Here is a 16,689-nt window from a genome sequence, read left to right on the forward strand (position 1 = left end):
TTTTTTTTTCTTAAACTCCATCAAAGGTTTTGCTGAATGATATCTATAAGGGCCTTACTGTTCTCTTTCGAAAACTGAAATGCCCTTCTCCCAGCACTTGAAAAAAGTTGCCTCTGCTTTTTATCTCCCCCTCTAGAGTGTAAACATTGTTGTGAGTGAAAAGAGCTGGAGGAGCACTTACTTTCCCTTGAAATTTTATTTTTAAATAAGAGAGGGAGAAAATCCTTTTTCTTACTAATACTAATAATACAGGTCAAAGTGTCAGGCGATATACAATTAGATGCAAAACAAAAAAAGGTTCCCCTCTTTTTCCCACAGTACAATGGCACTGGAATATAAATGATCAAGGAAGATGGAATAAAGCTTCAAAGTCTCTAGTGCAGTGTTTATAAAGTGTTCTCCACGGCACAACGAGACATTAAACATGAAGGTAACCCACGGACTTGAGGGTGTGTTGCTGAATAGACCAGAGCTAGCATGAGGTAGGATTTTCGGTCCCTGCGCCCTGTGACCCCGAGATATGCTTTGTTTTTCAAGGGCAGCTGCAGTTATCAACAGATGTTTCAGCAATAAATAATTGGTATCATCTCAGAAAAGACCCATCTACCTGGGGAGAAGGGATAATAATAAAAACACTGCCTGGCTATTACAGCCACATTAATCTCCCATCTCTGCAGGTTTCTCAGGGAGCGTGCTGCAGGTGTTTTTGCTGGGAGAGCGAGGACAAAGTCTCTCAAGTCAGCAAGCTTTGTGTAGAGTGTAAAGGAGGTTGGCCCCTGCCATAAATTTCTGTCTGTGGCCACACACCAAAGGGGGGAAAAAAGGGGGTTGGAGAATGGGCAGAAGGGAAGGACAGCAAGGGGGCGGGGAGGAGCTGCAAGCAGAAAGCAGCACAACAAAACACAAGTCTTCTGGATGAAGGATAGGTGAGAGAGTGCCATCAAAAGTGACCCCTGATTTCACCAACTCAGAAATGGCACAACAGAGCTGCCCCTGACTTGCCTTTCTTTTTTTTTTTTTTAGCACTTTATGTTTAACTTTGCCCTTATTTGTGGAATTAATTGAAAGACAGACATAGCGCTTACACTCTCAGCATGATACAGAGTTTTTAAAACTAGGGGGAACTTTTTGGGGCAAGAATTCCTTTCAAGGTTACAAAAAAAAAAAATAAAACAAGTTATAAACAAACTGGAAGACAACTTAGGGGTCATTAGGTAATTTTTGATGCAAGAGTGAATCTTATAATTTATCTATCATTAAAAAGTGAACAATTTCAGGAAACTGTCATATTGAAATTGACAGAATACTGGGACAAAAAGAAGTCATGGAATTTCCTCAAACAACTTTTCACAAGCTAATATGTTAAAAGCAGTGAGAGTCTGCGGAGAGCCTGGCCCATGGGGCACTGCAGGTGTATGTATTTACAAAACGGAGTAGTTGAGCGCTTGAGCACGTGGGGTCTGGCACGATGGGAAACATCCGCAAAGTCCGAGGAGGTGTTGCTTAAGTTACAGCTTTCAGGGTAAGCTAAAGAGAATGATACTCAGCGTCCCAAGAGCTCCCTGATCAAACACATTAGGGACTAATGGACTGAATCTAAGAGCTGCTAGCAAGTGACAGGGTGTGTATGGAGAGAGAGAGAGAGAGAGATAGAGAGGGAGGGAGGGAAGGAGGGAGGGAAGGAGGGAGGGAGGGAGGGAGGGAGGGAGGGAGGGAGGGAAAGAGAGAGGGGGAGAGAGAGGGAAAGAGAAGAAGAAGGAGGAGGAGGGGGAGGGGGAGGGCAGGAGAGGAGGAGGAGAGGAGAATGGGTACACCAGGACCTCTAGCCCCTGCAAACTCCAAGTGTATGTGTCATTTTGTGCATCTGGCTTTGCATGGGTACTGGGGAATCAAACTCAGGTCATTAGGCTTTAACCACTGAGCAACTCTCCAGCTCTGCACGGCACACCCATCTTTGTTTTTTTAAGCTCTCTGCCCTTCTCTATGGCTCCTTTCCCCTTTCTTTTCCTCAAACTGATGTTTCTTGAACTTTTGCCTGTACCACACAGCTTCTGAAGAGCTTGTCTAAGGGTTAGCACTGGACCCATCCCTAAGATTTTTTTTTTTTTTTCCAATTTGGTAAGCGTTTTTGATTGGTGCTCAAGAATTTGAATTTCCAACAAGGTTCCACCTGATGTTAACCTATTATGTGTTTGGAGTGGGGATGGTGTCTCTCTGTAAAAGGACCACTGCTTTTTGTTTGTTTTATTTTTTTATTTCTTACTTTATTTTTGTTTATTTATTTATTTATTTTTGTTTTTCATGGTAGGGTCTCATTCTAGCCCAGGCTGACCTGGAACTTACTATGTAGTCTCAGGGTAGCCTCAAACTCACAGCAATCCTCAGACCTCTGCCTCCTGAGTGCTGGGATTAAAGTCGTGCATCACCACATCCAGCAGAACCACCATTTTAAAGATGACAGTCCTAGAAATGGTAACCCTAACCACATGGGCTATTTCTTTAAAAAACAAAATTTATTTACTAGACAGAGGGGGAGAGACAGAGAGAGGGACAGAGGGAGAGAGGGAGGGAGAGAGAGAGAACAGGCATGCCAGAGCCTCTTAGCCACTGCAAATGAACTTCAGACAATCTGGCTTTACATGGGTACTGGGGAATTGAAAATAGGTCCTTTGGCTTTCCTGGCACTTTAACTGCTAAGCCATCTCAAAAGCCCCAACATGGGCTATTCCTAATAATTCCCTGAACATACTCTTTGGTGTCCTTAAGTTAAGGACATATTTGCTTTAACAAACAAAAACAATGTTTATATGTCTAGATATATACATCAACAAAGTAGAGTTTTTCTTCCAATAAATTCAATTTTTCAGTCACACTGGCCATTTCAGGTATTCAAGAACCCCACGTGGCTGCCATATTGAAGAACACAAATACATAGTTACAAGAGAAATTTCTGCCTGGCAACTCACAGCTCCTGGCATTAGTGTAAATCATCTGGGAACTTCTACCACACTTTCAGCTTCTTCCCCTGTAACTTCCTAATGGAGAATAGAAATGAGATGGTAGAGGCTAAAAGTCAGAGCTCTACTATTTGCTGATGTGTTCCTCTAGGCAGCTTTGCCTTTCTGCACTTTAACTTCCTCATTTGTAAATGAGGACAGACTGGCAAAAGTCACTGCTGGGTAATTTCGACAATTCAAGGAGACATTATAAACTCAGAAACATACAAACTGTAGTCATTTCCTTTTACTTCTCCATGAATATTAACCATACTTATCTAAACTCTCAGGCTCAAGTGGAGTGGGGTGACACACACATGTAATCCCAGCACTTGGGACAATGAGGAGGGAGCCTAGACTAAACAGAGTGACTCTGTCTTCCTAGCAAAACAAAACCTCTGTATCAACCTTGTACTCTTAACAAGAATTTACTTCCCCTGCCTGAAATCCCCAGTTTGCTTAACCTAAATTCCATTTCTAATAATTCATTAAAGATGTTCCTGTGTGTCTATAGATTGAGGGACTTTTGTAGATTTTTGTTTCAGTAAGCAAAGATAATTTAATCATAGATTTGGGAATAAACTCTAAACATAATCCTATGTAAACAATAAAATAAGCATTCTAGGATGTTGACATTGTTCTAATGCCTGTATGTATGTATGTGTGTGTGTATATATATATATATGTGTGTGTGTGTGTGTGTGTGTGTGTGTGTGTATGTATATATATATATGTATATATACATATACATATATATATACACAATCATATATATATGCATTTACATAAATAAGCATATATCTTCATATGTTTGTTTGTATAGAGTATCTATGTGTGATGCATGTGATGTGTGGCATATGCATGTGTGTGCCAAGGCCAGAGGAGAACTTTGGATTAATGTCTATATTGCTCAACCACATATTTCCTTGAGATAGAGTCTCTCCCCATCCCAGAGATCCCATTGGTCAGCAAGCCCCATATATTCTCCTGTGTCTGACCACTGTGGACTGGGGTTACAGACATATGTGGCTAAGCCATGCTTTTTATGTAGGTTCTGGGATTAAACTGTTTGCTCTGGCATGGGAATCCTTCATGCCAAAGCAGCAAGCACTGTTAACCATTGAGCTACTTCCCCAGCGCTGATCCATATTTTAGTGTGGATTCCTATACTATGTTTGGAGGTCTTCTCCTATCTGGAATGGTGGTATCAATTCAGTTAATCTCTAATAAGTGGGATGAGGGATAAGCATGTCCATGACTTTGACTTGATACTTCCTGAACAGCCTTAATCATGAAAATCTAAGAAAGGAAACAAGATTCCAAGTGGAACCAGGGAGGGACATGACATGGATCAGTAGCTTAGATATCAAGTCACATTGAGGAGTCAGTGGTGAATTTACTTTTATAAACTACTCAACTTTTAGAAAATGACATTTCAAAATAAAAACGTTCTGAGGCATGGTAAAATCTGCTCCAGTCCACTAAGGATATGTAAATATTTCAGGACAACTGGCTCATAGTGGACCCATGGACCACCCTTCTTCACTTTTACCAGATTTGGTTTCCCAGCACAAGATATTACAGACAAATGATGCTTTTCGAACAGCTATTCCCCCACATTTGTCAGTCTTGCAGAGTTCACCACAAGAGTAGTAGTTGTCTTGTGCTTCAAAGAAATTTAATCTGTTAGACCACTGAGAGTCTCAATGTCTCACTGGAAGATGTCAGAGGGACAGGTGGTGGGGCTCTTCCTACCAGTAACTGCTGAAGCCTGGCGCCAATCACATCCTGCAGGTTGATTTTGTCCTCTGTGCTCAGGGCTTGTTTGTACTGCCACTTCTCAGGCACGAAGGGCCACTTCATTTCCTTTGCCTCCTGGATCAGGGTCCTTAACTCGCTGGGGAGGGAAGCTGAAAAGGTCAGAGTTCAGGTAAGAAAATTGCAGTCAAAGAAAATACTGGTGAGCTCCCATGTTATGAAGCACCTCAGCAGGAAAAAAAAGAAAAGAAAAACTTTTCCCTTTCTCCTGCTGGCTGTCTAAGCTGCTGGTCCTGACTCAAAGAATAATAGCAAGGAGCTACCTGTCAGGGGTGGCCCTCAACTACTGTGCCCTACAGGTAAATTGGGGTAGTCAGGCATTGAGAAAGGTTTTTAGCAGGAAGTAAAGCACTTCAGTGACTATCTCTGCATGAAGAATCAGAGAAAGGCATGAAGGAAAGATTCTTTTCCCTGTAAAGTGAGAAAGGGACTGGAATGGAATGGCATCTTGAGCTTGTGGCAGTGGACCTTACCTCCTCCAACCCTTTCTCAATATGGACTAAGCGTGAGCACAGACAACAAATAGAAAACCACACCTGAGAACTGACACTGTATCAATCAACTGTCAAATGGTCCTGGTTCTCATCAGCAGCTGTGATAAATCTCTGCACGAGTACCAGTTCTAGTTACTGTGGTGGAAAGTGTCTTATCAAAATTCAAAACACAAAAAGCTGCGGACACTGGAGGTTTCCCTCCACCCCCACTAGGCTTGACATCCACAGCAGATCTGAAGTGACTGGGTTACTTATAGTTCTGATTGCACTACATGGTGAGGTGATGACTCCAAAGGTTTGCAGCAAAACCCTCTACTTAGATGCGGCCCCACCTTCTGTTGCCGTGCACATGTAAGATGGTGCATGCTGGATGTGGAGTCCATGGGACTGCTAGGATTCTGATCACGGGATTGTGGGCTTGTGTGTTTGACTGCTGGCTACCCATCTCTCCATGTTTGTCTTGCAGGTGTCTCACAGTGGACGTATCCAAACGTGAATTCATCACTTCCCTTCTAAAGCTACTTCCTGTTTATACTCTGCGTTGATACACAGGACCACTCTTCACCGCATTAGCTGAGTGCGAGGTCTGCCATTATAGATGCTTGCTCTCTCTTCCTCCCTGAATTATCAAATCCTGTGGCTCCAAAATCTCATGTCCTCTTCTGCTTCCTTTCCAGTGGATTCACCTGGCTTGCTGCTTCCACTCTCATTCAATTCATTCCCGATTTTTTATTGCCAGTAGCCTTTTTTTTTTTTTTTCCTGACAAGGTGGACCAGGACATTGCCCTGCTAGCATCCTTTGCTTCTTTAGTTCTGCACATCCTATTCTACTTGTATTTACTTACACCAACTACCTTGATGACCAAACTCGGGCCCACTGCCTTCAACATTCAATGCAAACACTGCCACTTCCTGTTAGCTGGCATGACCTCACAGCAGAATTGAAATGCCCCTCTGTGTGCTGCCAAACCCAGCGATGAGCATTTCTTTCAGCATCCATCCCACATTCTGTAAACAGCTGCTACGAGTTGAATGTGCTCAGATAACAGCAGAAGTGGGACTTTTGGGTCTGTAGGATTTCATCACATGTCAGGGAATGCTCCTGCTCCTCCTCAGCATTTTCCTCCTTCTCTTTCTTGCTTATTGATACAGGGTTTTAGTCAGCAGCCTAGGCTGGCCTCAAACTGTTAATTCTCCTGTAGTGGGATTACAGCCTGTACCATCCTGCCCAATGTAGAGGAAGCATATTCTATACACCTGTTTTGTCCTGTGGTCACACCAGAGCACACTGAAAGACAAGATACCTCTCAAACATGTATTTCAATTCTTTCACAACTCCTGGGTGGCAGTAAGGGACAGGGACAATTTCTGAAGGAGAAGGATGGGGTAGAGAGGAGAAGCAAAGGGAAGGCCCGTGTCATTGTTCCAGAGTGTGTGGACTGCCCTGCCAGTATACATGCCCTGTGCTAATGCCCTTCCTGGAGGCCAGGTGCTGACCACATAGGTGTTGCCACCATCTGCCTGCCTATGAAGGCTGCCGTGCAGACCCTGTTCATCCACAGCCCCCTGTACGAGACAGGGCGGGGGCGGGGCAGGCAGAGATGTTGAATGTCTGCCTTGGGCCAGCCAGATTCTGCCTCATGGGTTCATCACCATGTGGAGCAGGCAGCCCAGACCAGCAGCCATGACTGCCTCATCACTTCTTCCCCAGGCAGCTCACCTGAAACGCTGTGTCTAATTTAGTGATTTTACAGCCATGATTTTACCTCATCTGGAACTAAACTGATTATTTCTCCTATTCTGTGGCACTTAGAAAGAAAAAATGCCACTGCACTGGGGGACTCAGTCGTCACTAGGGAAAAGACAGAGCTTAAGGGATTTGAGGTGAGGACACAAAGGGTTGATGTAGTGAGAGGACAAGAAAAACTCAGGAGCAAAACACCCCAACCCGACACACCTCCGCAGAGGGAATGGGGACCAGCAACAGTACTTGCTGGGTGCCTAGGACCTGTCTTTCCGCAGGCTGACTTCCTGTAGGCATCCATCCAGCAAGCAAAGCACTGGGAAAAACTGGCTAGTAATGAAAAGAAACACATAAACTAAGCTTGGGAAATGACCACAAACAGGATTTTATCCTGAAGGAGCAAAACCAACAGGTTACAAATAATTAAGAGCAACTGAAAGTATCATTGTTAAAATGTTTTCACTATAAACAATAAAGTGGGAGACTCCTAGAATCTTTCCCATTATGCAGTGGATGGCCAGAAATGAACATGTGTGTTCACTTGGGAATCTGCTTTTTGTATGAAATAGCAAAACACTAAAGATACAAAGAAAACATATTTAAGGGACATACATATAGAAATGAGGTGAGATGTATTTGAACAATTTAAAACAAACCTAAATGAAGAGGGTTGCCTCTCCAAAACTGGTTTGTTATAGAAGAAAGGACACTTGTTTGGAGCTTTCTAGACTTTGTGCTTGAAACTTTCCAATAATTTATCTGCAACTATAAACAGCACAAATTATGAAGTAGCCAAAAATCTAAACCTATGCCACAATCTGGATGCAAGCAGTATTTCCTAAAATCAGTGAATTTATTTTACAAATGGCATGAAGAATGCAGTGGTGACCAAGGAAAGAGATTCAACTGCTGAGATGACATATTTATGGAAAGCATAGAAGTCTATGAAAATTGACAAGGCACACATCCTTGTTTGAGAAAAAGTATTGTGCCACCATTCAGAAGTTGCTTTAATTTTTTAATAATTGAAATTTACGTGCACCAGCCAACTTGGAGCCTTTGTTCTTTCTGAACTAAACTGCTTCTACAGACTCATGTTTACTGAAGCCTAAAATTAGAACTGACAGCAATTCAGTGCAACAAAGTGGGCTTCCTCCCCTGCCTGTCCGCCTGCAGCCCATGTCCCATTCACATCCTAGCAGTCCACTCATCTCTCGGTGGTCATCTGCCAGGAGAAGAAAAATAGGGCAGAGAGGAGAGCGTGTCCTTTGGGCAGGGGCGTGGGGAGTGAGCCTGCTGGCTCCCCACCCTGGTGCCTCCCATCAGAACCTCACCTCTGCACCGCTTGTCCTCGCTCTTGTCCTCTGCTGTCACATCTGGCGCCTCCAACAAGAGGTGGTCCAGCACTTGCTTGCACTCTTGCAGGAGCGCAAGTACAGCTTTTTGATTATTCATGATGATTACTCTTCCCTCCAGGATGAATTGAGTGTCCCTGGGTCTCCAGTGATCAATTACCTAGGAGCAGGCATTGATTCTCAATAAAGGAACCCCTTGAAGGCTGAGGTACCTGGTGAACAAAAGAGAGAGAAAGATGATTAACTGAAGCATCATCAATTATCTCTAAGACTCAAGCAGGGAGGGATAATGGAGCAAACACATGAGAATACATGATGGCCCCTGAGGATGCTATTAGGGGAGGGTATGAAATGATTGCAGGGCCTGGTCTAGATGGGCAGTACCTAGAAGGCATTGCATGCAGAAGGGTCCTGGTATAGACCCAGTTACCCACAGTGAGGTTGGTGGAGTCACACGGAGCCAAGGAAAATGAGAATGTCCTGTGATTTATGGCCTTTTGCACATTTCACATCACTGTCTGTGGACGCCAGCAGCACCAAACTTTCTGCCTTTCTGGAAGTCTACAGGAAGCATCTGGCTAACAATTCTAATATTCACACACAAGCACATGATAATATGAAGTTTACCACTCTCATAACCCACTGCTGATTTCCCCTGTGCAGTATTCTTCATGGTATTTAGCATAGTATAATTTGGACCAAGATAGACAGTGACAGATGCTAAATTTAAAGCTTCTCACTGCCAGGCACATGGCCAAGTAAAATAGAGAAATGATGTCACAGAAAACCCAATTTCCTAGAGCTATCATATGGATAGACCATCATATAGATGGATAGACATACTTTGTTGCCATTTAACATAGAAACAGTGGATTTCTTGTGCAAATATAAATGTGATGTAATGAGATAGTGCAGCCAAGGTCATTCTGAGAACAAAATAATCTGCAGTGCAAAATAACATATACTTGATTAACACATATTTGCATCTGCCTTTCCTTTCATAAGGTACTAACTTGTGAACAAAATAAAAGAAATTATTCTCTCCTTGCCTTTGCTAAAATAGGGAGTGTGGTTTCTCCCTGATTTAGACACTAAAAGAATGTGCAGAATTGTATCTCCAGGGCAAGAGAGGCTGAACGGGGAGAGAGTGACAGATACGGGGTGCATCACTGCCTCTGCCTCTGAGCTCATCCATGCAAGGAAGGAATCACCAAAAATGTGAAAGCAGTGGCTCTCTTGTTGGTGCAAACTGTGCTCTGCTCAGTGGTTTTGGTCTTAAAGCACAGCAAGGCAAAACTTCAGAATAGCATAGGCTTACTTCATTAAAAACATTCACATGTTGGGGCTAGAGAGATGGCTTAGCGGTTAAGGCATTTGCCTGCAAAGCCAGAGGATCCCAGTTCAACATAAGCACAAGGGGGCGCATGCATCTAGAGTTCATTTACAGTGGCTGGAGGCCCTGGCATTCCCATTGTCTCTCTCTCTCTCTCTCTCTCTCTCTGCTTCTTTCTCCCTCTCAAATAAATAAATAAATAAATAAATAAAAATATTTTTTAAAAAATTCAGGTGTTGATGGGTGAACACAAACTGAGTTCTCAAACATAAAATTCTTGTTATTTTAAAAAGCATCCATAGGGCTTGGGGGAAGGTTTAGCAGTTAAAGTATTTGCCTGCAAAACCAAAGGCCCAGGTTTGATTCCCCAGGACCCACATTAGTCAGATGCACAAAGGGCACAAGTATCTGGAGTTCATTTACAGTGGCTGGAAGCGCTGTCATGCTCATTCTCTCTCTCTCCCCCCTTTTTCCCTGTCAAATAAATAAATAAGTAAAAGCATCCACCAGCCTAGGCTAGAGTAAGACACTACCTAAAAAAAATAAATAAATAAGTATCCATACAAATGAGACAGCAAGGAGATAATCACTGGAAACATGTCAGCAAATACAAATTTACTCTCTAGTTATTTAATGTGCTTCAGAAAGGATTCTTGTACAAATTGGACTGTTGAACTAACTTGTTTCCAAGGTCTCCTTTTAATTTGAGTGTCTATAAGTTACAATGTTTTGTGCAACAAGCTAGCCATTTGCCTATCTAGCTATGGGAAGAGCAAGCATCTTTATCCACAGACTAACTATGGGAGGAACGTAGGCATCTTTGTCCTCAGACTTCCGTTGCAAATGAAGTACAAGCACATTCCTTCTGAATACTACTGTCAGCTAATAAGAGCTAGTGGACAAGAGACTAGAGTAATATCCTATCCTCCACATGCCATGAAAAGGGATACATTGGCTCTAATAGAGATTAGTAGTTCAGAAAGTAAAGAATAAACTTTCCTTGGCATGGGCTACATATGAGTCAGCTATCCACTTTTGTTTGAGGCCAGGACTCAAGAAAGAAGAGGACTCTCCTGGGATCCTATGTTAGGACTTCGTCTTGCAAGTAGGAAGTAACAAGGAAATATGAAGAACTAGCTCATGCACCAAGAAATAAAACTGCACTGTAATATCTTAACAACATAACATTATCTTGTTGAAAGGCTGATTGCAGTGTGTTATTGGTGGTCCCTTAGGGGACGCTTGATGAGCTCATTAAAGGCAGAAAGTACAAAGTGTCTTATGAATGGGAACACTAGGGAGATGCTGCCGAAGAGATACAAATTTCAGGTAGATAGATAAGTGGAATAATTCAAGAGATCTGTTATATAGCAGATGACTACAGTAATGACCATACTTCATATTCCTGAAAGATAGTAGATATTAAATATTCTTTCCACAAGCATATTATCTCTATTTAGCCATTTATAGTATATATATAGATATAGATATATATGCATATATACATATATCTATATATATAGATATAGCTGTACTATATATGTATATATGATTTATTTTGTAAATTAAAAATAAAATTAAGGGAAGCTGAGCATGATGGTATATACCTGTAAACACAGTACTCAGGAAGCAGAGACAGGACATTGTGAGCTTGAGGCTAGCCTGGTCTATATAATAAGACCCTGTCTCAATATTAATTAATGAATCACAGTTTGCTTATATTTAAAAATTATAATAAGTTTTATTTCTATGTTTCTGTAAATGGTTCAAGGAGAGAAGATACATGGTGATGAAAAGAGGAGTTCAAAAAATGGTTTAAGGAAAGAAGATACATGGTAATAAAAAGAGGAGTTAGAAATAGGAAGCAAGGGCTGGAGAAATGGTTTAGTGGTTAAGGTACTTGCCTGTGAAGCCTAAGGACCCATGTACAACTTTTCAGATCCTACATAAGTCAAACTCACAAGGTGATACAAGTATACAAAGTCACACATGTGCACAGGTGGCACATGCATCTGGAGTTCAATTACAGAGGCTGAAAGCCCTGGCATGCCAATTCTCTCTCTTTGTCTCTCGCTTACTTGCTCTCATTCTTGATCCCTTGCATTGAAAAAAAAGGCCAGTCTGTTGGGCTTAGAGAAAGAAAGGATGAAAGGAAGAAAGGAAGGAAGGAAGAAAGAAAGAAAGAAAGAAAGAAAGAAAGGAAGGAAGGAAGAAAGAGGAAGGAAGGAGAAAGCAAATAACATAAAATTGCTCAACAGCTACCTGCTGACTCACCCCTCTTCATACTTTCCCATCACTGCTGTGAGCTCTCAGAGAGTCAGCTTTGAGCTTTAGTTTGTATTTCTCAAGGGAGTGGTTGAGACAATTGTTAAGATTCTTCCAGCTTGTAAATTATATTCTCAGCCACAGTGTAGACAGGTTAGGTGATCTATTGTTGAAGAATTTCTGATCTTTATTTATTTTAAATGTCTAGCTTTTTGAAAACTTATAAATATATTACCATTGTGTATTTTATGATTCATAAATTTTGGATTGAATTTTAGAAGATGATTATTAAACAAAAGTACCTTTTTGCTACTCTTTCCTCACCTGAAACTCATATTCCCTATCCCCTGGATCATATATCTCTTCCTCTTATCTAAATATTGTCTAGGAGAGATAAGGAGCTGTGGTCCTATGAGGGCAAAACAACAGGACTAACTGTTTGATTAAAGGTCAACTATTTCATTAAAGGACAGGTCAAGGGGTACTTCCCTGTGGATGTATTGTTTGAGTTAAGCCCAGAGAATGGGGCTTAATGAAGTCTAAATGCTTGGGTACACCCCTTTTATAGCACAGAATATAGATGGAATGGACAGGAACAGGCTGGTTGAAGTAGAGGTGAAAGGAGAAAGCTGAAAGGAGGTGAGGCTAGTAGGAAAGTTAGGACCATGCAGGTCTGTATGTGCCAGGCAAATAAGGTTAAGGCAAAATATCAGGCTACTAGCAGCCGCAGAAGCATGACAGGTTTTCATTTTTTTCTTTTTCTTTTTTCAGGTTTTCATTTTAATGATCAATGTTTTGACTATACTGTATACTGCGAGATGGGGAAGTAGGGAGAAGTAACTAGGTTGGACAGGGACTTACTAAGTGGTACAGGTAAAAGCTGTCAGAGTGATAATATTAGAAATGTAGAAAAATAAGTATATTTGAGAGTTATTTGGGAGGAAAGACAGTATTAGTACTGTATGGATGTCATGCAATGTCATTCCTGTTTTCTGTGTTTGAATCATTTTTACCCAACCTCCATTAGGGGGTGTATTGGGATAAATAAAAGGGTTCAAAGGCTATTTCCTGGTCTACGGTTTGCTGCCTCAGTGATAATCCATCAACTAACCAGTCAGAAATCCACAAACTGCAAGGTGTGGGGAAGCATAAGGCAGTATAGGAAATGGCTTGTACTGCTAAGGAGCTGTGATATAATTGGAGGGTATAATTGTCAGTTTTCCAGCACTATCACAAAGTACCCAAGATCATTAACTTTTAAAAGAAAAATTTTGTTTTGGCTCACAGATTTGCAAGTTCCACATCATCATGGCAGTAGTGCATGGCAGAGCAAACCTGTCTGACTCCAGGCACAGGAATAAAAAAAGACAGCAAGGCAGGAGCTTGGGTCCTTCAATCCCCTTCAAGGTTACACTCCAAGTGGCCTAAACACTTTCTACTAGGCTCATCTCTTAAAGGTCCCACCACGTCCTGATCATACCACCAAGCCTTTAACACCTGGGCTTTTAGGGGACATTCAAGATATATATTCTAATGTAAGGGTAAGACATAAACGCATAAAAAATAATTTTAGGTATGTGACACATGACTACATTTCAATATAAACTACCTGTACCAGAATTCAACTAATGGTTGGTTAGATTCATACATAGGCACATAGGGCCTATTTAATTCATATGTACATAAAAATATACTAAAATGATTTTTTGACCTCAATACAAAATCACTGAAAAAATGCCTGTATTAGAAAATGTATTCTGGTCTCCAATGTACAATAGTAAGAGCAGAATTCCTGTTGACAGCCACACCATGCTGCACATTGAAGAAAAGTAGGCTTGGTTAGCACTTGGATGAGAGACTGATGGGAATATCAGGTGTTGCTGACACCAGTAAAGACAACCTAGCCTTTCCTACCATTTTATCCTCCCATTGTACATGCTCCTTGAGTTTCAAACAAGGAATTGAGCAGGACTCAGAAATGCAGTAGGCAAAGCACAGATTTATTAAAAGTGGAAAGTAAAGTATAAGTAAGTGCACTCCACAGAATGGAGTGAGATCCGGCCAGCATGTGGCTCAAAAGCCAGCTTTTTAGGCTTGGGAGCTTTTATTAGAAAAAAGAAAGGAAGAGTTCTCTGAAGGAGTGGACCTTTTATTTCTGCCTGACATCTCCAGGCTAGGTAATGTTATGTTTATTCACATATGCCACTCCATGATCCTCACTGTTATAATCATATGCATGAGATGCCAACCACCTCAGTCTTACGCATCTGACCCTACTTTTCTACCTCAAAAAGAAATGATGAATGAGGACAACAACAACATACAGGAAAATCACTTCCACAAAAACCTGACATAATAGAATTAGGAGATACAGACTATATAAAATATATGTTTCTACAATGCAACAAGTATGTTGAAAATGAGTAAAGAGCTTCTGGAAAAGATGGTGGACTAGAGGCTGCCTCTATATGAGCTGGTCAAGAAAAACAGTCAGAAGAAAACAATTAGGCTCTGTTTAAAAGAGAGACAGAGAAGCAATTCAGAAATCCACAAAGGTAGTGATAGTATATACAAAAAGTATGAAGAAAAAGAAGCCAGCCTGAATACCTGTGGCCACACGACTCCCTAGTGTATGTGGGATGTGGGTCAGACCACTCTTCCGAAAGATAAGCCAGGTGGCCTGATGAAGAGACTGGTGGTTCTACACCCAGAAAAAGCCAGCTTTCTGAACAAGCTTCCGGTCCCACATGAGGTGTTGGTGAAACAATGAGTCCTCCGGAAGACTGGCCACTTGTCATTGTTTGCCTGAAAGACTGGGCCCTATATTTCTGGAGACTATAAATATTACCCTCTTGTCTCTAGATCGGGCATCCAAACTAAACTTCAACCAAAAAGCTTCAGAATTAAACTGTCATAGGTCAAACTGACCTAACAGCTACAAAGTATTCCATTCAATAATTACAGAATACATACAGAATACAGCAGCCCATGTAACCTTCTCTAAAATAGACCATATTCTAGGCCACAAAATAAGTCTTAGTAAATAAAGAAGAATCAAAATATTTTCTTGTATCATATCAGATCAGAGTTGAATAAAACTAGACATCAATAGCAAGAAAATCCACAAAACCTATACAAATACCTGGAGGCTGGACTATACACCCTCAAGTGACCAGTGGGTAGACTGAAGAAAGTTATAAAAATCATAGAATCAAGATAAAATGAAGTCATGGTTTACTAGAAACTTTGAGATATAGCAAAGGTAGTTCTAGGAAGAAAATTTATAACTATGACTATTTATGTTTAAAAAAAAACGGGGCTGGAGAGATGGCTTAGAGGTTAAGATGCTTGTCTACAAAGCCAAAGGACCTTGGTTCAATTCTCAGAACACATAAACCAGATGTGTAAGGTGGAACATGCATCTGGAGTTCATTTGCAGCAGCAAGAGATCCTGGCATGCCCTCTCTCTCTCTCTCTCTCTCTCTGTGTGTGTGTGTGTGTGTGTCTATCTCTCAAATAAATAAATAAAAATAAAACAAAACATAAAACAGTGTGCGAGAGATGGCTTAGTGTTTAAGGCACTTGCCTGAGAAGCCTAAGGAGCCATGTTCAACTCTCCAGATCCCCCATAAGCCAGATACACAAGGTGAAACAAGCACAATGTCACACATTAGCATAAGTTGGCACACACGTCTGGAGTTCAATTACAGTGGCTGGACACTCTGGTGCATCCCTCTCTCGGCCAGTCTGTTGGACTTGCATAAGAAAAAGAAAAGAAGAGAAGAGAAAAAGCAGAGTGAGCCAGGCATGGTGGTACACTCCTTTAATCCCAGCACTTGGGAGGCAGAAGTAGGTGGATCACTGTGAGTTTGAGGCTAGCCTGAGACTACATATGATGTTAAAGAACTAACCTAGTGATGTAACTTAAAGTCTTAGAAAAATAAGAATGAATTATAATAAAAACAGCAGGTGGCAATATATAATAAAGATCAGGACAGATTTCAATAAAAGGGAGACTAAAAGAAGAATACGGGGCTGGAGAGATGGCTTAGCAGTTAAGTGCTTGCCTGTGAAGCCTAAGGACCCTGGTTCGAGGCTCCATTTTCCAGGACCCACATTAGCCAGATGCACAAGGAGGTGCTTGTGTGTGGAGTTCATTTGCAGTGGCTGGTGGCCCTGGTGCACCCATTCTCTCTCTCTCTCTCTCTCTACCTCTCTCTCTGCCACTTTCAAATAAATAAATAAATAAATGAAGAACACGTAGAATCAATTCAACTAAAAATTGACCCTTTACAACAAATTCCATTAAAACCCAGAGAAGCATTAGGGAATACTAAAACATATTACAAATAAAACATATTACAAATAAAACATATTACAAATAAAACTAGAAAATCTGTAAGCTGTAGATAACTTTTTAGACAAATGACCTACCAAAATTAAATTTAAAAGTAATATAGGGCTGGAGAGATGGCTTGGTAGTTAAGGCACTTGCCTGAGAAGCCTAAGGACCCAGGCTCAATTCCTCAAATCCCATGTAAGCACAAGGTGGCACATGCATCTGGAGTTCATTTGCAGTGGTTAGAGCCCCTCGTGTGCCCATTCTCTCTCCTCTTCTATTTCTCTAATAAATAAATAACAAACTATATTAAAAGGTAATATACAACTTAAGCATATTCAAAAT

General features: G+C 41.2%; 1 protein-coding gene across 1 annotated transcript in view; it reads right to left on the bottom strand.

Moving 5' to 3' along the window:
* The window catches only part of Alpk1 (alpha kinase 1), a 155,883-nt gene that overhangs the window by 65,520 nt on the left and 73,674 nt on the right, over window positions 1-16,689 (bottom strand). Inside the window, exons 2-3 of the mRNA XM_045144555.1 lie at window positions 8,387-8,619; window positions 4,752-4,906 (exon numbers count right to left, since the gene is read on the bottom strand). Of these exons, the coding sequence (XP_045000490.1) occupies window positions 4,752-4,906; window positions 8,387-8,507 (276 nt within the window). The 5' untranslated portion in view covers window positions 8,508-8,619. The remainder of the gene's footprint in view (window positions 1-4,751; window positions 4,907-8,386; window positions 8,620-16,689) is intronic.

Source organism: Jaculus jaculus, chromosome 2 (genome assembly GCF_020740685.1).
Source record: "Jaculus jaculus isolate mJacJac1 chromosome 2, mJacJac1.mat.Y.cur, whole genome shotgun sequence".
Lineage (NCBI taxonomy): Eukaryota > Metazoa > Chordata > Mammalia > Rodentia > Dipodidae > Jaculus > Jaculus jaculus.